This window comes from Tachypleus tridentatus, chromosome 13 (assembly GCF_004210375.1).
Source record: "Tachypleus tridentatus isolate NWPU-2018 chromosome 13, ASM421037v1, whole genome shotgun sequence".
Classification (NCBI taxonomy): Eukaryota; Metazoa; Arthropoda; class Merostomata; order Xiphosura; family Limulidae; genus Tachypleus; species Tachypleus tridentatus.
Window position 1 is genome coordinate 181,819,145 of NC_134837.1, and position 25,143 is coordinate 181,844,287.

A 25,143-nucleotide genomic window follows, 5' to 3' on the forward strand; every position below is an offset into this window, starting at 1 on the left:
ACAATATATATATATATACCTTGATGTTATATTACAAACAATAGTATTGACGTATTTGTAGATCAAATTTGGAACTGATGTATTAGTACATATATAATTTTAGGCTTCTCTTTTCTGTTTTAATAATAAGAAAACTGAAATGTACATAACTGTTTCTTTTTTCATACACATTTCAGTGACTGGAGCCTGAAAAAACAAACATGGAATAACTGAAAGAATTATCAGCAACAACAACAACAAAAGGGCAACAGGGTAAAATAAAACAAAGTACCATAGGTTGATTGATTGATTTGTTATTAAGCACAAAGCTGTACACAAAGGGCTATCGATGCTCTGCTCACCAGGGGTAACGAAACCTGGTGTCTAGCAGTATAAATCCGCAGACATACAACTGGACCAATGGAGGGTTGCACCGCAGAAGAGCTGAACACCAGACGCAAATGAGAACCAATAATATAAATTACAAGTTACAAAAACAATTACAAAAATCGAAATATTTCTCTATAATTTGGAGACTAAAGTAGATAAACGATCCTTAATGGCTTCGTAAAGACAAACTTTAGAAGTATTGTCAGAAAATCGAACCTGGTTTTCAAAGCAAGTATTTTTGGATTTGGAATTTCAGACACAGATCCAGTGTGTATATTCCAAAATATGGCCTTATATACAATCTGTGGAACAAAAATAAGCAGGTCAAAGACTGCATCTATGAATTACATCACCAATTATATGTAAGCAAGAAACACTTTATTTGTTAGTGTTTAACTTATAACTTTTAATGTCTAATTCTATATTTTTTGAGGGGGTTAGTTTTTTATTTCTAGCAGAAGTAAATTTCGTTACTTTTGTGAAAAACCTCAGTAGCATTGGGTGTATCATTGCTACCAAAGGGTGTACGTTCTGGACAATCCTGGGTGTATCACTCTCACCAAATGGTTATGTTCTGGACAATAGTGGGTGTATCATTGTCACCAAATGGTGTATGTTTTGTACAGTCCTAGATGTATCACCCTCATCAAATGCTTATGTTCTGGACAATAGTGGGTGTATCATTGCCACCAAATGGTGTACGTTCTGGACAATCCTGGGTGTATCACTCTCATCAAATGGTTATGTTCTGGACAGTCCTGGGTGTATCGTCCTCATCAAATGGTGTATACTCGTAAAATAATTATATATCATTAAATATAATAATTTGTAAAATTAGATGTAGCTGTTATATATTTCTACGGCATCTCCATAGCCTGAAAATATTCATATAAATACGAAAGAAGACTCATGAATGTCCTGAAAATTCAGAGACTTCCAACCATACTTCGTTTCATAATCCTTTTTACAATTTTGCATCTTTTACTGTTTTGTAATGCTGTTGATAATCAAAATTGACCCCCAAGTAATACAGTGGTACGTCTGCGGGCACACATTGCTAGAAAACGGGTTTCGATACCTGTGATGGGCATAGCACAGATAGCCCATTGTGTAGTTTTGTGCTTAATTGCAAACAAACAGTCAAAATTCCAGTCCAATTAGCGTCATATTTGTCGGTTGTTTCGCACACACACATCTCAACGTAACCGTTAGTAATGACACTGTAGGCCCAGGACGCGCGTTTTGTGAGAGTTACTTTCATTGTTTTCACCTGTGTCGATACCTGTGATTTAATTAACTGTTAAGGTTTGTCTCAAGTAAACACGCACGAGGAGATCCGCGTGCTCTCCTTTCCTCCCGAATAGTGGGCGAGCCCTCGTGAGACAGCTTTACGCCGACACCCTAGCAGGATGTGCGAGCGAAACTGGAGCATATATAGCGGGTCAGCGCTCATCCCTAATAAAACGTTACGAAGGAAGTCGCGCTGCGCTAGTCACATTGTTAACGTTGCGAAGAGTGGTGTGTTGTGTTTGTAGGCAGTCTGATTGGCAGGGGCCACAGAGGCGATAACAAAAACACTTCGAGGAAAGATCAATCTAGTAGACCCACCGATAGAACGATTTCTCGTATTGGACTTATTACTTCATGTGAGTTTTTATATCTTTATGTCGTGTCTATCGTTAGGTTTTCTAGTACTAATGACTTTCGTTTACGTAAACACTTCTAGACATTAACTGTGTACTTCGGTTCTAGACCGCAAACAATTTACTACGTAAGGTATTCTTTTAACCGCACTTATAATACTTCTTACTGAAGAATGAATTGTCCTTACAATGCTTCTTACTGAAGAATGAATTGTCCTTACAATGCTTCTTACTGAAGAATGAATTGTCCTTACAATACTTCTTACTGAAGAATGAATTGTCCTTACAATACTTCTTACTGAAGAATGAATTGTCCTTACAATACTTCTTACTGAAGAATGAATTGTCCTTACAATACTTCTTACTGAAGAATGAATTGTCCTTACAATACTTCTTACTGAAGAATGAACTGAAGAATGAATAAATTGTCCTTACAATACTTCTTACTGAAGAATGAATTGTCCTTACAATACTTCTTACTGAAGAATGAATTGTCCTTACAATGCTTCTTACTACTTCTTACTGAAGAATGAATTGTCCTTACAATACTTCTTACTGAAGAATGAATTGTCCTTACAATACTTCTTACTGAAGAATGAATTGTACTTACAATACTTCTTACTGAAGAATGAATTGTCCTTACAATGCTTCTTACTGAAGAATGAATTGTCCTTACAATACTTCTTACTGAAGAATGAATTGTACTTACAATACTTCTTACTGAAGAATGAATTGTACTTACAATACTTCTTACTGAAGAATGAATTGCACTTACAATACTTCTTACTGAAGAATGAATAAATTGTCCTTACAATACTTCTTACTGAAGAATGAATCGTACTTACAATACTTCTTACTGAAGAATGAATAAATTGTCCTTACAATACTTTTTCCTGAATAGTAAATCGTACTTACAATACACATCGCTAATCTACAGATCGTGCGAGCTTTTGTTTGTATTAAAATAGTAGAACAGAAACTTGTTGACAGTTATACCTAAAATGATTAAAAATCTTTCACAAAAATGTTTTCTGTGTTTGGTAGCTTCTAATATTAATACTTAGTACGTCATAACAGTTCGTATAAACACCAAACATAACTCAAAGTTACAGAAAGCAATATTTAAATATAAAAATTAACCAATACCGTGATTATAAATAAAGATTTCAATAAATACCAAGAGTGAGACCATAACAGAAATATCAGTTCTTGTTTTTAATGTCTCAGTATTTACAGGTTTCTCTAAATATCGGAGTTCGTATCTGCCTTGTATGAGCATGTTTGACTATTATGTTTCTATAACAATAATATCATAAAACAATATGTCATATGTATCTTTTGATTATCATATTTCCGTAACGCTTTTATCATAAACAACATATCGTATGTATGTTCTGATTATCATGCTACTGTAATGTATTATAAACAGTATGTCATAGACATGTTTGACTGTCATGCTACTGTAATACATTATAAACAATATGTCATAGACATGTTTGACTATTATGCTACTGTAATACATTACAAACAATATGTCATAGAAATGTTTGATTATCATGCTAATGTAATACATTGTAAACAATATGCCATAGACATGTTTGATTATCATGCTAATGTAATACATTGTAAACAATATGTCATAGACATGTTTGACTGTCATGCTACTGTAATACATTATAAACAATATGTCATAGACATGTTTGACTATTATGCTACTGTAATACATTACAAACAATATGTCATAGACATGTTTGATTATCATGCTAATGTAATACATTGTAAACAATATGCCATAGACATGTTTGATTATCATGCTAATGTAATACATTGTAAACAATATGCCATAGACATGTTTGATTATCATGCTAATGTAATACATTATAAACAATATGTCATAGACATGTTTGACTATTATGCTACTGTAATACATTACAAACAATATGTCATAGACATGTTTGATTATCATGCTACTATAATACATTATAAACAATATGTCATAGACATGTTTGACTGTCATGCTACTGTAATACATTATAAACAATATGTCATAGACATGTTTGACTATTATGCTACTGTAATACATTACAAACAATATGTCATAGAAATGTTTGATTATCATGCTAATGTAATACATTGTAAACAATATGCCATAGACATGTTTGATTATCATGCTAATGTAATACATTATAAACAATATGTCATAGACATGTTTGACTATTATGCTACTGTAATACATTATAAACAATATGTCATAGAAATGTTTGATTATCATGCTAATGTAATACATTGTAAACAATATGCCATAGACATGTTTGATTATCATGCTAATGTAATACATTATAAACAATATGCCATAGACATGTTTGATTATCATGCTAATGTAATACATTGTAAACAATATGCCATAGACATGTTTGATTATCATGCTAATGTAATACATTATAAACAATATGTCATAGACATGTTTGACTATTATGCTACTGTAATACATTACAAACAATATGTCATAGACATGTTTGATTATCATGCTACTATAATACATTATAAACAATATGTCATAGACATGTTTGACTGTCATGCTACTGTAATACATTATAAACAATATGTCATAGACATGTTTGACTGTCATGCTACTGTAATACATTATAAACAATATGTCATAGACATGTTTGACTATTATGCTACTGTAATACATTATAAACAATATGTCATAGAAATGTTTAATTATCATGCTAATGTAATACATTGTAAACAATATGCCATAGACATGTTTGATTATCACGCTAATGTAATACATTATAAACAATATGTCATAGAAATGTTTGATTATCATGCTAATGTAATACATTATAAACAATATGTCATAGACATGTTTGATTATCATGCTAATGTAATACATTATAAACAATATGTCATAGGATGACATGTATAATTAAAAAAAGATTAAATAACCCAGAAATCAGTTACTTTATGCACATATCTTAAAGAGGTCCTTTTTCAATATGTTGATTTCATACATTTTCGGTTTCATTAAACTGTTTGTTTTCCATATTCGCACAAAGTTACATATAAGGAAGGGCTGACTTACTGTGCTAGCTGTCCCTAACCTTGAACTTACAGACTAGAGGGAAGTTATTATCCACCTGTTAATATTAATAACACTCCATTTTTAAAATCAAATGCGCCCTCCGCCAACTCTGAGAATCATCCTCAAGACGTTATCGTTTGAAGGCTTGTGGTCGTGTTTTGATTTATGTTTGTTTGTTTTTTCAAACTGTGTGATAAGAATAAGGAAACGCACGAGTAAGAATTGTATTTCTGTTTACAGTTGTATGTGAGTATGATATTTACGTAATGATAACAAAATGATGTATTTATGGGTGTTGTGATATTATACGTTTTCGTTGGTATCGACACTGGTGTCTATGCAAATCTGATGGGTGGAAAAGTACCTCCAAGTGTAAAGGACCATGGTGAGAACGGACACAGCTACTACCTCACAGTGGATCGTGTGTACCAGAGACAAGCCTAAATAGTAAAGTTTTAAAATCTGGGATTCCACCAGTTTTAGTATAACAAATCCAAATTCCGCATTCTTCAAAATATATTTAACAGTTCTACGTAGCATATCACAAAGGTGAAAGTTTGAGCTGAAGAGTGAAAACTCGACACTGTAAGCCTAGAATGGACATATTAGGTAAACTATGTCATCAACAGATCCTTTTTTTAAATTACAACTCGACAATATGAGCATATAGTGGACACATTAGGTAAATTAAGTCATCACACGATACTTTCTTATGTAAATGTACCTATATGATACATATACCGATAAATATTTAGAGATATTCCGTATGATTGTAACTGTTTGAAGAAACATGGAAATCTTGTTCTAGTTCCTGTTTGTTCACGTTCTCCATTAACCCGCATGCCAATCTTACTTCTGTTTAAGAAGAACTACAAGTGTTGTGAAACACAAAATTAAGACCATTGTAGATCGAATTATGTAAATATTCAGTTGTAATAATATGTATATGCGTAATATCGTTTTATTTAGAAACACAAAACAATATGCAATAGCAAATGAAACGTCTTATCTCCTGGAGATGGCCCGGCATGGCCAGGTGGGTTAAGGCGATCGACTTGTAATCTGCAGGTCGCGGCTTCGAATCCCGGTCGCACCAGACATGCTCGCTTTTTCAGCTGTGGGGTTGTTATAATGTGACGGTCAATCCCATTATTCGTTCGTTAATAAAAAGAGTAGCCCAGGAATTGACGGTGGATGGTGATGACTAGCTGTCTTCCCTCTAGTCTTACACTGCTAAATTAGGGACGGCTAGCTCAGATAGCCCTGGAGTAGTTTTGTGTGAAATTAAAAAAAAAAAAACAGTAATTTCCTGGATGCTCGAATTCTCGAAAAATGAGGGTGGAAGCATATGAACTGGTTGAATAATATATAAATTATTAATAACAAAAAGAAAAATGTAATACGAAGCTGGAGGATTTAAGATAAAAAATGATTGAAGTTACTGTTGTTGAGACAATAACATGAAGTTATATCTACATCTTATTATTTGAAACAGCCAACCAGTTGTTGCGTTTAGTTTACAAGTTTTGAAAGTAAAGGGGTAAGGCCAATCACGAATACTGCCTGCAGTTGAATATCAATGCTCTAGTTGTATAATTATATAATATGAAAAAGATATTAAGACTTAGAGGACTATAAAAGTCGTGTAATATCATATAATATCTCTTGTGTTCGGTGTAAAGACGAGTCTAGATAAATGACCTTGTGGTCACCACCTGCATAAATGCCATATCTCAACCAGTATATATCGTAATAATACACGTGCAACATAGGAAATCAAGGAAGTGATAGAGTTTATTAACTGGAATATTACCTGAGGGACCCTGTACCAAGATTATAATGAGGAGAGAACGTATCTATGTGTGTGTTCGGTTGTTGTTGGTCATAGAACTCTTTTGAAACGTTGTGTACAGACTGTCGTTACCAGTGTGTGATAGTAATCTAAGATATATTCACTTTAATAAGAGAAGAACTGCTTAATATCGAATACAATAAAGTCACTCTAACCAAGTACGTAACATAAGGATGTCAAAAGCCGAAGGTGGTCACCCACTTAAGTGGAAGCTACTATATAATCATCCTTTAGGCTACGTGTATATGTTAGAATGGATTCAGCAGTTGTTTGTATTCTCCAAACTTGAAGACGAAAAGTAACCTTACGTCATTATTGTGTACTTCCACTTCTCCTATAGCTCAGTAGCAGGTTTTTGTAATTATAACACTAACATTCTGAGCTCTATCCCTGAAGCGGTCATAGTGCAGATAGCCAATTGTACAGCTATGTGCTTAAATTAAATCAATCATACATTAAAAAGACTCAATAAGTTGTTTATAAACAATTTTCTAATAAACTTCTATACAAATTTCAGCCTATTGTATAACAGTAATAGGTAATAAATTCACTCTTTCATAAAGGATGTGACTTTCGGAATATGTATGGAAGGAATACTATAAACCAGCAGAGACTTCCAAAACGTTTGCTGACAACTTAGTCTCTTTATTACAACAGTACTTATTTAATTCAAAAAAGTTATAGAATAACACAAATGATACTTAATCTTAGACAACGAAATGTGCAAGTCCACTTGTAATAAAGTTATTCTTTATTAAATCTTAACTAGGCCTAAATTTGTTAAAGATTTGTGTTAGTTTAGTTAGGGCTGAGCTATGCTGTATTTGATACTGCCGATAAATAAACTTATAACATTATTTTAGGATCTTACGTCAGACCTTTTCGAAAACTTCAAGCTTTTAATGTTATTTTACTGAGCGATTAATAAAGAAATTTACATTCATCTTTGTTATTCTTTCAGTTGTAATGACTTCTTCGTTGAGCTTTCCAGCTGTCTGGCGCAGGCAGGCGCTTGCACTAATTTTATGGATAAAATCTTACTGCGTATGCTTATAAGACATAGTGACAAAAGTATTATAGTATGTGACAATATTTCGCTGTCAGAGGTTAAAATTATTTTGTATTATTCTAGAAGACCTGTATTTAAAGAAGTACCGTTGTAATAAAGATGCTAATCTGAGTGCAAGTTTCTTTCGGATTTCTGTTAATCTGTTGTAATAATACTCAGTTTCTGTCTGTCATGAAATATGTACGCACCTTATAATCTAAGAATGCGCGAACACGTTATCCGTAATAGAGAGATTATCAGTCGTATTATTATATAGATAAATGTTGTATGTCTCGCTATCAATAAAGCGAACGAAGGATTTCACTTTCGAAAAATGAGAAAATAAAAATAACATGGCATTATACAACTGTGTGCTTGTAAATAGGGTACTTTCTATAGTGCTCTATATGCTTAAATATAAATAACGTGGCATTATACAACTCTCAGTAGTTAATGTGGTACTTTCTATAACGTTCTACATGTTTATATATAAATAACGTGTAAATATATTGGAGATATAACAGCTAATTCCACAGAAGATAAAATAATAATTTTACTTTCAGTATTTAAAATTGTATAACATTTAAGAGCCCAGAGAAAGGGAGAAACTTTCGTTCTCAAACAGATTTGTTGATTAAAACACGTGCTTGCCGAAAATATTTGAATAGCCACGTCGTTAGGGTGCTCGACTCGTAATCTGAGAGTCGCGGGTTCGAATCCCCGTCGCACCAAACATACTCGTCTTTTCAGCCGTGGCGGCGTTATAATGTTACGGTCAATCCAACTATTCGTTAGTAAAAGAGTAGCCCTAAAGTTGGCAGTGGGTGGTGATGATGACCTTTCCAGCTAGATTTACACTGCTGAATTAAGGACAGCTGCCGCAATAGCCTTTGTGTAGCTTTGTGCGAAATTAAAAAACAAACAAACGAAAATATTTGAAATATCAATTTAGAGAAGAAAAGACAGTCACTTCATAAGACGATGAAATCAGTCTTAAAGAGAAACTTATTTCCACATTTTTACACATGAATACAAGAAGAATACAAATATCCACTCTTGTGGCCCATGGTAAGAAACAAGAACCAAAGAGCTTCTCGGTCCTTTTTTGTGTGTGTGTGTAGCGTTGGTCTGAGAACAATAAGGATCATTTGTGTAGCACTGAATAGTATGATCTTCGGTTATGGTTACAACATAAGTCACTTGAAGTTTTCTGTTAATACTGAGTCACTGATTCGAAACTTTGCAAGAAAAGCTTGGTGGTGATTGTCTCGTTTCTAGTGCATGCCGTGAATTCCAGTGTAAACCCAAATAGACTTGTCCTATATGCGTAATATAGCTGTTGGAAGCATTATATGAAGATAATGCCCTGTTACGTGAAGAAAAGACGTCTGAAGAATCTGTAATCTGTTGTTAGTAACAATTAACGTGTAACACCATCCTCTATTCCATTTGAACGGAAAGTAGCTCGCGGTGAACTTCACGTAAGTAACTAGGTTGCTAACAGAGGGCGAGCTTCGATGTAGAATGAAAGATAATTATAAGCTAGGCTAGAGTGCACTTGTGTGTGGTTATGAATGTCCGTATGGCTTAGTTACCTAAAAACAGTGGTAGCAACAATAGGTTTGTCAGCTGTTCACTTGAGTCTTTCCTTTTTATAGACATATTAATCACTAGAAGATCGAGATATATTTGTCTTAAAAATTAAATCGTGTGTCGATTCCGTTTAAAGTTTTACCACATTTTAGTAGGACTGATAGACTGCACCATAAATGTAAGTAAGTATTGTATTAAGTTCCATTTTGGAATACCTGTTGTTGAGATTTGAGGTGACGGTATCAAGGAATAATTTGAACTGATTTTCGTGTCGTAAGACCTACATTAGATGCATTTATTGATGAATCGGAGATACATGATTTCGTACTCACTTGCTACCTAGTGACACAGCAGTTTATCTGCGTACTTAAACCACTAAGAATCGAGTTTCAATACCCGTGGTTGGTAGAGCACAGATAGCCCATTGTGTAGCTTTGTGCTTAATTCTAAACAAAATCATACGCACTCTGGCAATAATCAATAACTATTGGAAATCTATCAAAGATGACGTATACTTTGAAATAGGGAGAATTTATATTAAGAATATACACATAGTACGATCGTGGAAACATTAACGTGAAGAGTTTTAATGATGTTTTATAAACTGTTTTTATTAGAAATCGTTTGTGGTAAAAATAACTAAAAATAAAAAAAAATGTTTAAAGTGTAACGAAAAATTAATAAACCAGTAAACAAAGAACGGTCCCTATATTGGGAAGTCTTTGTAATAATGAAATATGAACGTAATATTTTAATTCTTGTTGAATATGTCGGGTGACGAGGAATTTTACGTGCAAGTATAATCTAAGAATTTTATAAATATTTAGAAGGCAAAGAATAGCCTAACAATATAGTAACGAAGTTTGGCGCTTGATTTCTAAATGAAAATAAACAACAACAAAATCCTGTACCATGTGATGTGTTTCTGGGACAGTCTTGAAAGGAAATGTGACTTATAGACAGTTTTGAAGATAATATTTCAAGGAAAACGTACCATGTAGCGTGCTTCGAAGATAGTCTTTCAGGGAAAATGTACCGTGTAATGTGTTTCGAAGATAGTCTTTCAGGGAAAATATACCGTGTAGTGTGTTTCGAAGATAGTCTTTCAGGGAAATTGTAGCATGTAGTGTGTTTCGAAGATAGTCTTTCAGGGAAAATGTACCGTGTAGTGTGTTTCGAAGACAGTTTAGGGCAAATGTACCATGAAATATAATATTTTAGTTTCTTATTAAGTATGTGGTTTATCTTATATACTCTAAACTTATATGGTAAATGTGCCATGCACGCACGCGGAGTTTATGCATGGATTATAGTCAAGTAGCAACCCGTCGTTTGTTACTAAGCAAATGTTACATAAGTGGCTATCTGTGCTCTAACCACCACGGATATTAAAACCCGGTTTCTAATAGTATATATATATGGAGGATTCATGTAGCACAATAAGAATGAAACCTTTAATCTGTGAGGTAAATATAGTGAAAAGTTCATTATGTTGTTTATGTTTCGAAAATCCTAATTACAGTAATCAAATGAAGCATCTGACACGATGCTGTGTATTATAATTGTAAAAACATAACTTTAAAACTAATCTTCTCTATCGAATACTGTAAGAAAAGCTATACAATGAAGCATCTACCACACAGACAGCTAGTAGTAAACACAACCACCCAAAGAATAACATAGATGCACCAGTGTAGTTGAATGATCTATCATGCTGTTAATGTATTTTTGATAACAGTATACAGTCCTAACACAGTCACTACACGGTGATTCTACCTGGAGTAAATCTACTAGATAATTTTAACACGATACCTAATGTAACCTGTAACAGGGTTAAATGCTGAATAGTTTTAATATAATCTTACCGTATTCGTTAGTTTTGTGTATTTTCTAAATATACAAATATGATTAAATGTCTACTTTTAATATGCTTGTAAGTTGAACAGCTCTCCATATAACACACTACGAGTATATTCCAAGTGCTAAATACCAATCAGTTTGTTTAGCTAATGCTCTTAAGACATATCTTTAGTGAAAAACTTACCTATGCTGTCTGATGAATGTTTTAAAGTTGCACATTTAGTAAAGGATGTGACATTGCTGTCCGTCCAGTGAATTTTTTAAAGTTGTACATTTAGTAAAAGACTTAACATTGCTTTTTGTACAGTGAATGTTTTAAAGATGTACACTTAGTAAAGGATGTATCATTGCTTTTTGTACAGTGAATGTTTTAAAGATGTACACTTAGTAAAGGATGTAGCATTGCTGTTTGTACAGTGAATGATTTAAAGATGTACGCTTAGTAAAGAATGCAACATTGCTGTCTGTTCAGTGAATGTTTTAAAGTTGTATATTTAGTAAAGGATCTAACATTGCTGTTTGTACAGTGAATGTATTAAAGATGTAGACTTAGTAAAGAATGCAACATTGCTGTCTGTTCAGTGAATGTTTTAAAGTTGTATATTTAGTAAAGGATGTAACATTGCTGTTTGTACAGTGAATGTTTTAAAGATGTAGGCTTAGTAAAGAATGCAACATTGCTGTCTGTCCAGTGAATGTTTTAAAGTTGTATATTTAGTAAAGGATGTAACATTGCTGTTTGTACAGTGAATGTTTTAAAGATGTAGGCTTAGTAAAGAATGCAACATTGCTGTCTGTCCTATGATTGATTTAATAGTACATATTTAGTGAAGGATGTATTCTTTTTCTGCTCATAAAAACACATCAATAATAACAAAGAGAATATCCTGATGGACCAGAGTTAAGTATACGGTCTTAAAATGCTAAATTCTGAGTTCGGTTCCGTGCGGTGCACACAGGAAGCACCACAAAGTGGCTTTGCGCTAAAACAAACAAATACTAAAGAACTGACACAATAACATTAAACGTTTAATAAACCACAGTGTGTTGTTTCTTACATATAAGTTCTTAACATATTTCTGTATTAACGCAGGTTTTGCTAACGTGTGGAACCGGAAATTAAAGTGAGAAACACTACAGTATGCTTCAACGAAGGTTACTTTTAATACCTATTGTTATTGTCTTAATAACACAGGTAAGTTTCAGTCTTACATAAATTATTTTTCTTGTAAATTCATACAAAGTGTCATCCCCTTCAAACTAAATATTGTTATTTATTTTACGAGAAAAAATTCATAATATATTTTACTGTAGCTTTGCACAAGCACTATTAAAAAGTAATATATTTTTTTTGTTACACTGGAAACATGAAAGTACTTAGAAAAGAGTCATAAATAGTAACTTAAAATCAAACACACTTAAAATGTTTTAAACCTACAGATAAATGAAATAAAACAGTAAGTACGTTTCACTATCAAACATTTTTATTAAACACATTATTATGTTCGAGTTCACGTTAAATAGCAAAGTATTCATGAATACAAATAACGCAAGCAGAATATAGAGAAAGAATATTCATGAGCAAAATTGTCCAACTGTTACGTATTGTTTTAGTAAAATCAGAACAGGTAGACTAACTAGGTAGAGAAGACCATTTGATAGATAAAGATCAGAGTACTAATGTACTATACTGTACTGACATTATTAGTCACTATCTTCTAAGAATCTTGAAAGACCCCAAGAAAATTATTGTTTCCGACTCCTTTTTTGTGTGATCACAACGGGTCGAGTATAGTATATTAAAGATGGTTTGAATATGTGAATCAAATGTTGAAACAGACACTGAGAAACCGTTGTCTTCATACACAGAATGGATTGTGAAAATCCTGCAGGGAGGAGTGGTGTGCTTTGGATAGGACATCTTTAGATTGAGGCTTTTGCAATGGAAACTACGCAGAAGGGATATTGTCAAGCGCACGGTTGCCAGATTTCAACGTGACTAAGCCTCACGATATGGACTGTAACGACATGTTGAGGCACTAAAATTATTGTAACAAATACAACTTTAGTACAAGCAACGCCTGTTGTTACTTATGATATATGCTGGTCAGTGATGTTTATTACATAACGTAAGTTGACCAATCGTAAAACATAGTAATCAATGAAGTTTGGCCCCCCCAGTGGCACAGCGGTATGTCTGCGGATGCGCACCGTTAAAAATCGGGTTTTGATACCCGTGATGGGCAGAGCACAAATAGCCCACTATGTATCTGTGTGCTTCGTTCCAAGTAAATAAACAATGAAGTTTGTTACTGACATTGATTCAGTTTATCAATATCACATCGGAAATGAATTGTTAATAAAAACACTAAAACCAATTGAGCTTTATTTGTTATGAGATAGCAACCAGCTAACACTCAAATTCGTGATAAAATATATCAATTGAGGCCTTTATTTATTAATTATGAGTTAACATATCAAATAACACCCAAATAAAACCTTTATTTGTTGGCCCGGCATGGCCAGTGGTTAAGACATTCGACTTGTAATCTGAGGGTCGCGGGTTCGAATCCGTGTCACAACAAATATGCTCGCTATTTCAGCTGTGAGGGCGTTATAATGTGACGATCAATCCAATTATTCGTTGGTAAAAGAGTAGCCCAACAGTTGGCGGTGGGTGGTGATGACTAGTTGTCTTCCCTCTAGTCTTTCACTGCTAAATTATAGACGCAGATAGCCCTTCTGTAGCTTTGCGCGAAATTGAAAAACAAAAGAACACAGAAATTGAAATATATATTTGGAATAAAAGATTTAATTACATATTAAAGCCTAAAGTAGAAATGACGTCCATTTTGTTCTCTTAAAATCTAAATTCCAGCAAACAAATTCAAACCAAACTTTTAGTTGTTAAGAAATAACATGTTAACGAATACCCACATCAAGTAAGATCTTTATTTCTTATAAGATAGAGTATAACTCTTTACTTTATATGCTTTAAATATTCTTCAAGAGAAACGTCAAATGAGAATTCAGGTAGAAGACATTCTAGCTCATATTTCCTGCCTGCAGAATTTATTTAACTTACGCCCGTGAACAATGTTAAGACTTCAGACTCTGATACTGAAAGTAATGTTAGACATATTATAGTACGTAAATTCAACCTCATGTCGTCAGTAAAAGAATCGCTGTATTTCTTCACACGTAACTGATTTTGACTAGAGCTGTATGAACCACACGGTACAAGATGACCCACTGACTTCAAGTTCGGTTTTCAGTTTAGATAAAGAATAAGACCCCGAGGCACGACTAGTGTAGCGTAAAGAAACGAAAGAAGCGAACAAATCCACTCTATACTAGCGAGGAAGTTCGTAACATCTTATTTCACGGTGTTTTTCTTCTAGTTCGTTACGGTCATACACATAATGCCAAGATAAATAAACACCCGGAGACTTCCGTGTTCGTGTCATTAAAAAATAAAAACAACAGAATACTGAGATGTCGTCAGCCCTAAGCGTGTATACAAGAAGTGATTTATTAATATGTATGCTTGTTTTTGAATTTTTGCGCAAAGCTACACCAGGGCTATCTGCTCTAGCCGTCCCTAATTTAGTAGTGTAAGACTAGAGGGAAGGCAATTAGCCAATACCACTCACTGGCAACTCTTGGGCATTTCTTTTTACCAACGAACAGAGGGATTGACCGTCACATTAGAACGCCCTCACAGCTGAGAGGGCGAACATGTTTGGTGTGACGGGGATTCGAACTCGCGACCCGCGACTTATGTGTCAAGCACCCTGACCACCTGGTCTTGCCGGGCCTTTATTAATAGGAACACAGTATCTTCGTAGGATAAACATAGGTAAACAGAAAATTAAGATTCTTAGTGGAATTTTAACTCTGGAAAACAATGTGTAAAACATTGCTGAAACAGTGTCACATGTATGTATGCTTTTTTATCTCCAAAATCCTCATCATACTATAAAGATCTTGAGGAGTTATCATTATATCTGAACAGTATCTTTCTATATTAACTCAAAGACAGAAGTTTTAAACAAACAACCGACTTACTTTCAACTGACAAATCGGTAAATCTAGTTAATAAGATCTGTGTTTGTTTAGATAAATTGTATTTTTTTCTGAATTTAAAGCATCAACATATATATTTATGTATTCCTTGTTTGCCACTTTACTAATCATGAACCAAAGCTTTATTAGGTTACTATTGTTTCTAGTTTAATTTTTATTGTTTATTCATCATTATTTCAATTTTGTCTCACAAATATGAACAGGTGAGTTTCTTCTTTAATCCTTTCTAGATATCGGCTAAAGAGATTCATAGTTCCCAGGACCTACAACAAGAAGAATTGGCTAAAATACCTGCTGAACATAGGTCTTATCCACAGATACAAGGTAACGGTCCGGCTTATAATGATGTACCTGTCTATGTATCTGGTGGAGGAGGTCCTGACCAAGGAACATACCCTGAAGTAGGACCACACGATCTATGGCCTGCAGGACGCCCAGACATGCCTCAGATTAATGCTTTGAATGTCAAATGTGAGAAAAATCACATGAAAGTGAATATCGAATTCGACCGTCCATTTTATGGGATGATATTTAGCAAGGGTCACTACAGTGACCATAATTGTGTCCATTTACCTCCAGGGATTGGTCATGAGATCGTTAACTTTGAGATATTTCTAGGTAAATGTGGGATGACTAGTAGCCAACAACAACATGGCCCACATGGAGGTGAGGGAGGGTATGGGGGTGGCCTATTCATCGAGAATACAGTTATTATCCAGTATGACCCCCAAGTTCAAGAGATATGGGACCAGGCCCGCAGACTTCGCTGTACTTGGTATGACTACTACGAAAAGGCTGTAACTTTCAGGCCTTTCAACGTAGACATGCTTGATGCTGTAACAGCCAACTTCTTGGGTGATAACATCCAATGCTGGATGCAGATCCAAGCAGGCAAGGGACCTTGGGCTAGTGAGGTAGCCGGGATTGTTAAGATTGGCCAAACAATGACTATGGTTCTTGCCATCAAGGACGATGAACACAAATTTGACATGCTTGTGAGAAACTGCATTGCTCATGATGGTAAAACTCAAACTATCCAGTTAGTTGACAATTATGGGTGTATAGTGAGATCAAAGATTATGAGCAGGTTTCAGAAAGTTCCAAACTTTGGAGCGTCTGCCTCCGTCGTCTCTTATGCTTATTTCCAAGCTTTTAAGTTCCCAGACTCCATGAATGTCCATTTCCAGTGCATTATCCAGGTGTGTAGACATGAGTGCCCTATTCCACAGTGCGGAGGAGATTTGGGTGGAGGCTACTTGCCTGCACCTCGTGACCAGTCTGCTGCTTATTCAGAGGCAAAACCAGTCAACGCTGATATTAAACCCACAAGGAAAGAACCAAATCCCAGCTCCAGTCCTTATGGCATTTCTGATTCAGCCCAGTACTTGGGACCTAACAGTCCTCATGATGAGGACTATCAATCAGCGTTCTTAAACCGTGATGGCGAACAGCTTCCAGAAGGAACAAGTGATATGAAGATTTCCACAGGATATGCTGTATCTGGTACCGGAGGGGTAGGTATGCCCCGCTCCAGTGACGCTTCTCTTAGATCAAAAGAGCTGGAACTCAATAGCACGACAAGACGACGTCGACAAATCCCCGAATCTACGGATATCCGGACTCAGAGAGTTATTCAAGTAGTCGCTCCTGGTGACGTAGACTTCACATTGCCTCTTTCAGGAACTAAAGAGACCCCTGTTGATGTGTACTCCAGCGTCACTGGATTTGAATCCAGCGCCATCTGCATGTCTGTTCCGGGATTTGTTGCTGGATTAATTATTCTCTTGCTACTCTTGATTGTCTCTTCATTAGTGGCTGCCTTTCTCTTCCTTCGAGTTCGCCACTTAACAACAAAAGACATCCCTTCTGATGAAACTGTAATATGTAATGAACACCCGGAATTTGTAAGAGCATCAACAGAGACTGCGACACAATGAAAAGTCACTGGATGTAACTGTTAGCTTTCCGGGTTTATTTATTTTTCAGGAAGACATAGCTGTTGAAGGACTGTCTATGAATATTGATGTGTAAGTAACCAAAACGCGGTACATAATGACGCTGTTAATTTTTATTCCAATACAACAAACTTCTGCCTGCTCATACTTAAAAAAAGCAAACGACACTGAAGGACGATGGAACTTCACTTAATCTGTTTAAATATAAACAAAATATCCGTCCGTGACATTTTGGTATACTTGCCTGCCAATGAGATTTCTCAAAAAGTCTTAGTTTATTTCGCTTGTTTGGAAGGTAATGGGTTTGTGATATTTTTCACTAGGTGTATCAAATGATGTAAATAAGGAAAAAAATCTATTGATAACTTACTTTCAGATAGCCTCCATCCTAAAAACGGTAGAATAACAGATTTACGTTACTCTATAGTTATTTGATAATGTTATGAATTCTATTGTTGTGATCCACACCAGAGGGATGAGTGCTTTTATTCACCTTGTTGGTATTTGTGCTGCATTGGATCTACTGAATGGATATAAATAAACCTTACTGTGGATAAACCTAATAACAATATATACTAAAGTGCTGTGAATATAAAAGGTTTTTAAATAATTGGTCACAGGTAACTTTACAGACTTAAATGCTAAAGTCCAGGTTCGATTCTCCGTGATGAACCGAAACAAACATATCATTATCGTAAACTTCCACAAGCAAGTTGTTACTTAACGTTAGACTCAAACGTACGTAAGTAAAATGTCGACATAAGTATGGTCTCATAATACCACTGCTTCCACTGAAAGATAATAATGATAAAAATAGGGTTTCTATACCCGTGGTAGGAACAGCACAAACAACTCAACGTACTGCTCTGTGATTAACCACAAACAAGAACACTGCTCCTGCAACTGTCTCCCAACGGAGTTTAAAATAATTAAATAAATAATCTAAGGATTAAAGCATTCTGTGTGTAAAGATACTTTTATAATTTAATTACTGGTGTTAAAAACAGCTAAGAGTATTTGACTGAGATACATAGTATGTAACTCCAAACATACGTAATAAATACAAATTTTAATTATAGGTCCAATCATATTTTTGGTTTCCTCGATTAATCAATCTTAACAACGGTCAATGAGACAATTCCATTGTTGTGATCCACATCATTATTTCTATTTCTATTGTTGTTATCCAAATCAGCTGGATTACCTCTTTTATTGACTTTTCCATTGTTGTAATTCACGCCAGGGGGATGACAACTTTTACTGATCTATTGTTGTGATCTGCACCAGAGGGATGGACAATTTTATTGACCATTCTATTGTTGTAATTTACGCCAGTTGGATGACAACTTTCACTGACCTTTCTATTGTTGTCATTCACATCAGATGGATAACAACTTTTACTGACCTTTCTATTGTTGTTATTGTTGTTGAGGGGGCGCTTTTATTCACCCTGTTGGTGTTTGTGTTGCATTTGTTTGTTTTTCTTAATGATCGAAATATGTGCTGTTTTTTTTGGAATTTTTACAATTGAACATGTAGTGGTAGTGTGCTTATCTTGTGCTAAGGGCTGATTTTCTAATTTAATGGACGAAAATTCTAACATTTTAAGTTGGAATGAAGTAGATCCCCTCCAAATAAAAACAAATTGCCACAATACTACTAGCATTGTAGGCTCACAATGCTGTTAGTATTGTAAACTTCAGCTATATGTTGTTTATTTATTCAACTTTAGAGCCCTTTAGTGGCTAATTCAGGCACATGAACTCATACATAATTAACAAATCTAACCTGACAGAATGATTCAAATTTAAAAGAGGACAACTTACAATAAAAATAAACAGAGTCTGTATCCTAGACTCTAGACACATCTGTTTCATAGTTCTTAATTTTATTTGAAATACTGTGTAGGTAGGGTATGAATGAAGTAATGGTTTTCTTCATGACATATAACAGACGGCGTGTTTATTTTTCAGTTTTTCCTGTGGATTATTCTGTTTAAGAACGACAGACAACGGAAAACGATTTCTTTCTAAGTATTTCTTTAATGTTCTCAACTTAAGTTATAATAAACATTTTACCTGTCCGGTAATTTAAAGGCTGTGAATAACAAGTTTTTAACAAAATTGTCTCAAAAAAACCGAAAGAGTGAAGCTTTCAAAATGGAATAAAGTAATCTGAAAACAGATTTTGTTGATTAGATAACTGAAACTAGAATTAAACGAAACTCTTCACCGTTTCCTTTGAGTATACCCTGATGTTTAAAATATGAACGAAAATTTATCATTCTGCTGATTTTCATTTTTAAACTTTGTATTGAAATATTTACCAATGACTCTTCAATTTTTTTATCTTATATAAAATAAAACACTTTTCCATTTTAAAACTTGTTTTTATTTTACTAGTAAGGATGTGAATGAATATCATTCTCAAAGTAATATTTAAATAATAATGGGATGTAGCTATTATTTAATTTTGAAACTGGGAGATTTTCAAAAGCGGAATTAAAAAAACGAATATAAATGATATTTTAGTTTTTGAATCAATCGGTGACTAAGCAGTAAGCTTCACGACTTACATCGCTAATATTCGGGATAAAATCCCGTCAGATTACATAGACCATATATCCCACTGTGCAACTTTACACGTAACAACAAACAGTCATTCTGTTTATCGTGGGCTGTAACCGCAATATGTGTTGCACAGTTGCTCTCATCAAAACGTCCCATTTTTAACAGGCAAAGTTTGTGAAAATATTTGACCTAAGTCAAACTCAGAACGGCTAACATGTTTCAAAAAGTATTTGTTCGAGTTAATTTTAACAGATTATTTTTTGCTGTATGTTTAATTATTTACCCAAACTTATTCGCATCGTATCGTTTATTGCAATATACTATAAATTTTTAACTCGTTTCCATAACAAAACAAAGTATATAACATTGAAGAGCTGACTCTGTTAAAATTAAGAACTTTGGTTTAGGGGAAAATCTGTCGTCGTTTCGTCATTACATAGGTTCCTATCCATTTCTTTTTTTATCAGACTTACTTCATGAAGTTTAAATTTGAGAATGGGTAAATTTTAAAGTAATTTTCTAGTAATGGAGTTTCTCACCAGGTGACAATGTACACGCTACTATTGCACTGTCTGTGACGGAAACAACTGAAAGATATTTTGCGTGATTCAGTGTCAACGATAAACAGGTACTGACACAACACCTAATTAAATAATACCTATTTTTCAAGCTAAAATGATATTACATGAAAAGTAGAATCATTATGTAGTTTTTGAATACATTAGAATTATTAAGATGTTATTTAGGCAGATTTTACAGTAATACACGCTTAAATTAAAACGTTATATATTTATTATTAAATCTGGTTTGTACTTAATAACTGAATATATTTTTGGAAAGTCGTGTTTAACGAGTATTTTCCGATGTCGTATCGACTAACACGAAACAGGACAAATAGTTTGCTGATATAATATAAACATTATTATGTGTATTAAAATGCTTTCTGTAACACTATTACTTGTAACACGCTTTTAGAAACCGCAGTACATGTAATAACTGAAACCATTTTGTGTAAAAAGGAAAAAAAGTTACACTGACAGTTTGTGTAGAGAATTTGTCTCTGTCAGCTGAGTTATTAAAATGTATATTTATATTTTTAAACACAGCATAGTTTGATTGTTTGTTTCTATTTAAGCACAAAACTGCACAATGAGCAATGAGTGCTGTCCCCATCATGGGTATCGAAACCGCAAGCATACCGCTGTGTCATTTGGAGGCGACACAGTTTATATAGCTCATTGTTCAAATTTGTGCTTAATACAAAAACAAACAAACGTTGCAGCAAATAAAGTTGACTTAACTTTTCCATAATCTATCCACCAAACGCTTATTTCTATAATTGAAGCCACGCATCTAAAAAAATTGTGATTTTAAAATGAAACAAAAAAATGAGTGAAGATGGTGAAATGGGCGAAGATGGTGAAATGAGTGAAGATGGTGAAATGAGATGGTGAATTGCTGACAATAGAAACAAAAACCAACGTTTCATTGTTGCTCATAACCATAGTTAATTGTTGATAAAATAGATGCTATTACAACCGAGTTTCTTCATTTTCAATTAATATTTATACTCTTAAAGGAGTATATTCATTAACTGGTATCATTTAAGTCGTTCAGTTCCAAGCTTGTTATCCATTTCTTAAGTTACTACTTATAACAGTGTAAACATTTTCAGTTCGTTATTTAGAGTACACACATCATTTATAACTCATGTTTTTATGGAGAACATGAAAGAAGCGAAACTACATCAGACTCCAGACTATGTACTCACTGTTACCACGATTTAAAAACATTATTTAGTAGTTTCAAACATAAATGTAGTTTGTTTTTACCCAGCAATTTGATCCAGCATGGCCAGGTGGTTAATGCGCTCGAGTCGTAATCCGAGGGTTACAGGTTCGAATCCTCGTCACATCAAATATATTCGCCCTTTCAGCCGTGGGGGTGCTATAATGTGACGTTCAATCACATTGTTCGTTCTTAAAAGAATAGCCCAAGAGTTGATGGTAGGTGGTGATGACTAGCTGCCTTCCCTCTAGTGTTTCACTGCTAAATTAGAGAAGGTTAGCGTGGATAGCTCTCCAATAGCTTTGCGCGAAATTCAAAAGGAAACAACACAGAAATTGAAATATATATTTAAAAGAAAGGGTTCAATTTCATATTAAAGACAAAAGTAGAAATTGGCGTCCATTTTGTTCTAAACAACCCCAGCAGCTACATGTTTAATGACCACAATAATAAATAAACAATCCTCATTTCCCATAATGCAGTGTATTCTGGTTCACAGTATGCCTTATTTCTTAAGGATTTTTTTTTCAAAATAATAATACAACTGACTGTATTATAAAGCCCAGTTATTAACCCTAAAGCAACGTAATTTTTACATTGCTCATGTTCGTGAGTCTATGACGTTGCTGGTTTTATGTCCCACAATAGAATACCAGTCGAACAACAAATCTAAAAAAAAAATGTTTGCTGGGACACCCTATGTGCTTTACATAAAATATGATAATTTGACCCCATTTTTGTAGAGTTTAAACAATGATTTTTAAATTAAGATATGCATAATATTACTCAGTATGTTGCAATATGTGGACCCTTCCGAGGTAGTGTACACTCTACAAAAACAACTCGTAAACTTAATTAAGAGGTTATGGAACATTTATAGCATTGTCGCCTTCGAGACTTTCTTATCATGTAAAACTTATGTGGAACTAAATATTTCTGCAACTTTTACAATTAATCTGGATTAATCTGAGAGTTACGTGTGTACATAGGTAAACATCATTTTAGTTACAGCAATTTTGCATCTTATGTGAGCTAAGGTAATTTAATGTCTTTTATATTATTTAATACAACCACCTTATAGTACTGTATCGAAGTGTTTAGGTTCCCAGTGTGAATGAAACTATAAAAGATTGATGCCACACAAAAACGTGATTTTATATTATATCATTTAGCTGGTTAGTATGATGCAGAAAGGTATAATACTTCTCAATTCACTTTAGTGTGATGCAGAACGGTATGACACTTCTCAATTCACTTTGTACTGGGAAACAACCTTTCTATATTTTCGATGACATTGATCCAGAGGTATCGCAGACATCCTGTGCCACGACGATCGTGGTTACCGAAATCCAAATTTTATCAAGTTAAGCTTTCGGATTTTTTGTGAGCAAAGAAATTAGTAAGGAGCGCCATCTTGTGGCAATTCTATACATTACTAATATATATAAGGCACTAGTAACGTAAAAACATTCTTCTCGTTTTGTATTTTATTTTTAAATACACAAGTTCTAAACACTGATATTTAAACTGTGTGTATGTCGTAAGCTTTTACCAAAATTATTACTTTATTTCGAAATTCTTATTGTGAATTATTAAGTTTATACCAATATTCTAAACGATAAAGAAAGAAACATCACACAATCAAATTATAAGAAAAAGATATATCACAAAAGTCTCAATGAGAAAAATAATTTAAGTTCTCTTACACTTATTTAGTTACAAATATTCTGAAATACCAAATCTGTTTATTTAAATGTTTAATTAATCTCAGTGCTTTCAAATATAGCTAACAGATGGCACAAGAGAAATTTCCATGTAACATTGTAATAACCGACGACGGATTTGGTTTAAGCCTGAATGCAGATTACAGTATTGTTTAAGGGATAAAGATGGTATATTTTTTCTTGAAAAATTTTATATGCTATACGTAAACAAATGCTGTAAATGCTTTTTAGTTTATATTAGTTCCACCAGTAGGTGATTAACAATTAGCATAAAATAACATGGTAATTTAGATAGATCTGTTTGTTTATTTGCTGCTAAATTTCAAACAAAGATATTCGAGATCCATCTGCGCTAGAAGTCCTTAGACTAGAAGGCATACAGATAGTTGACACTGTTTATCGCCAACTCTTTAGTTACTCTTATCGAATAGTGGGATTAATCGTCACATTATAATATCCTCACATCTGAAAAGATGAGATGTTCGTTTTGAGATTCAAAAGTAGTTAGGACGATTGTCCTATGCCCAAAAGATACCGCCTAATTGGAGGATCGCCAGGCAATAGGGAGGGTACAGAGAAGAGTTAGAGATGATGACGTCATAGTTCCACGAAATAGAATCAGAGGTTGTTGGTTCCATGACAACGGTAGAGTCCAATCAGATTACGAGTCGAGCGTTCTAACCATCTGGCCATACTGGGGCAGCAAAGTAAGAGCCAGAAAAGTAGGATAACCAATCTCTATCGTCAAAAACCTTATGTGAATAATGTATTTCAACCAAGACCACTTCTCACAAACCTTCACGGTTGAAAGATCTCGAAAAACGAGTGACATAGTTAGTACTGTTGGCAAAATAATTCTTAGAACTGTTACTAGGTAACGTCACATACAGGCTGAATAATGAAATATCCAACTATTAATTTTTCAGGATATTCTTACAATTTTACGAAATATTGTTTATTTTGTCCTCCCTCCCTCATTCACATAATATTTCTCGTACAGCATAGACATCATTGGGAGAATTCATAACACCTTGTAATTCAGATTTGTAATATGTTGCATTTACTTTTTCTCTAAAATAGTTTTGAACTTTACACACTGGCATATGCCGAGTAAGATATCCACCTTTAGTTACATAATCCACCCAGTGGCATCATATATTTACAGTAACACTACCCGAATACAGAAACACCTTTGTAAAAGTATGTAAGTTATAGCTATAAAGTAACATATGAAAAATTTAGATACTTTGTCAAGAACAATAAAAATCATAATTGTATGGATAGAAGAATAGCATGTTTAATTCTTAAAGCCATATTAGTGAAACAATAAGTTTATTTTTAAAATAATAATTTACTTGTAACTTTTAGGAAACGTAATTGAATCTAGACATTGATAATTAACGCACCCTCTGATAATGCTTCATAGAACTATGACGTCATCCTCTCTATCCCGTTTGGACATAGAACAAGTACTCTAATTACTTTCGAATCCGCGATTTCATGATTGTGTTTGTTTGTTCCTTTTTTTTTAAATTTCGCGCAATGCTACACGAGAACTATCTGCGCT

The 25,143-nt window shown here is 34.0% G+C and overlaps 1 protein-coding gene across 1 annotated transcript; it reads left to right on the forward strand.

The window, feature by feature from the left end:
* The first annotated feature begins 1,852 nt into the window (after positions 1–1,852).
* Positions 1,853–19,806, forward strand: LOC143239671 (uncharacterized). Its single transcript, XM_076481017.1, has 3 exons — positions 1,853–2,015; positions 12,547–12,648; positions 15,770–19,806. The coding sequence occupies exons 2-3, from the start codon at positions 12,595–12,597 to the stop codon at positions 17,474–17,476; spliced, it is 1,761 nt and encodes a 586-aa protein (XP_076337132.1). The 5' UTR covers positions 1,853–2,015; positions 12,547–12,594; the 3' UTR covers positions 17,477–19,806.
* The last annotated feature ends 5,337 nt before the right edge of the window (positions 19,807–25,143 follow it).

What these genes read in the sequence shown, in the direction of transcription:
- LOC143239671 (XM_076481017.1), top strand. Translation starts at nt 12,595, where the DNA reads ATGCTTCAACGAAGGTTACTTTTAATACCTATTGTTATTGTCTTAATA. An exon ending in TTATTGTCTTAATAACACAG is followed by an intron (nt 12,649 to 15,769) that starts GTAAGTTTCAGT and finishes AATCCTTTCTAG; the next exon opens with ATATCGGCTAAAGAGATTCA.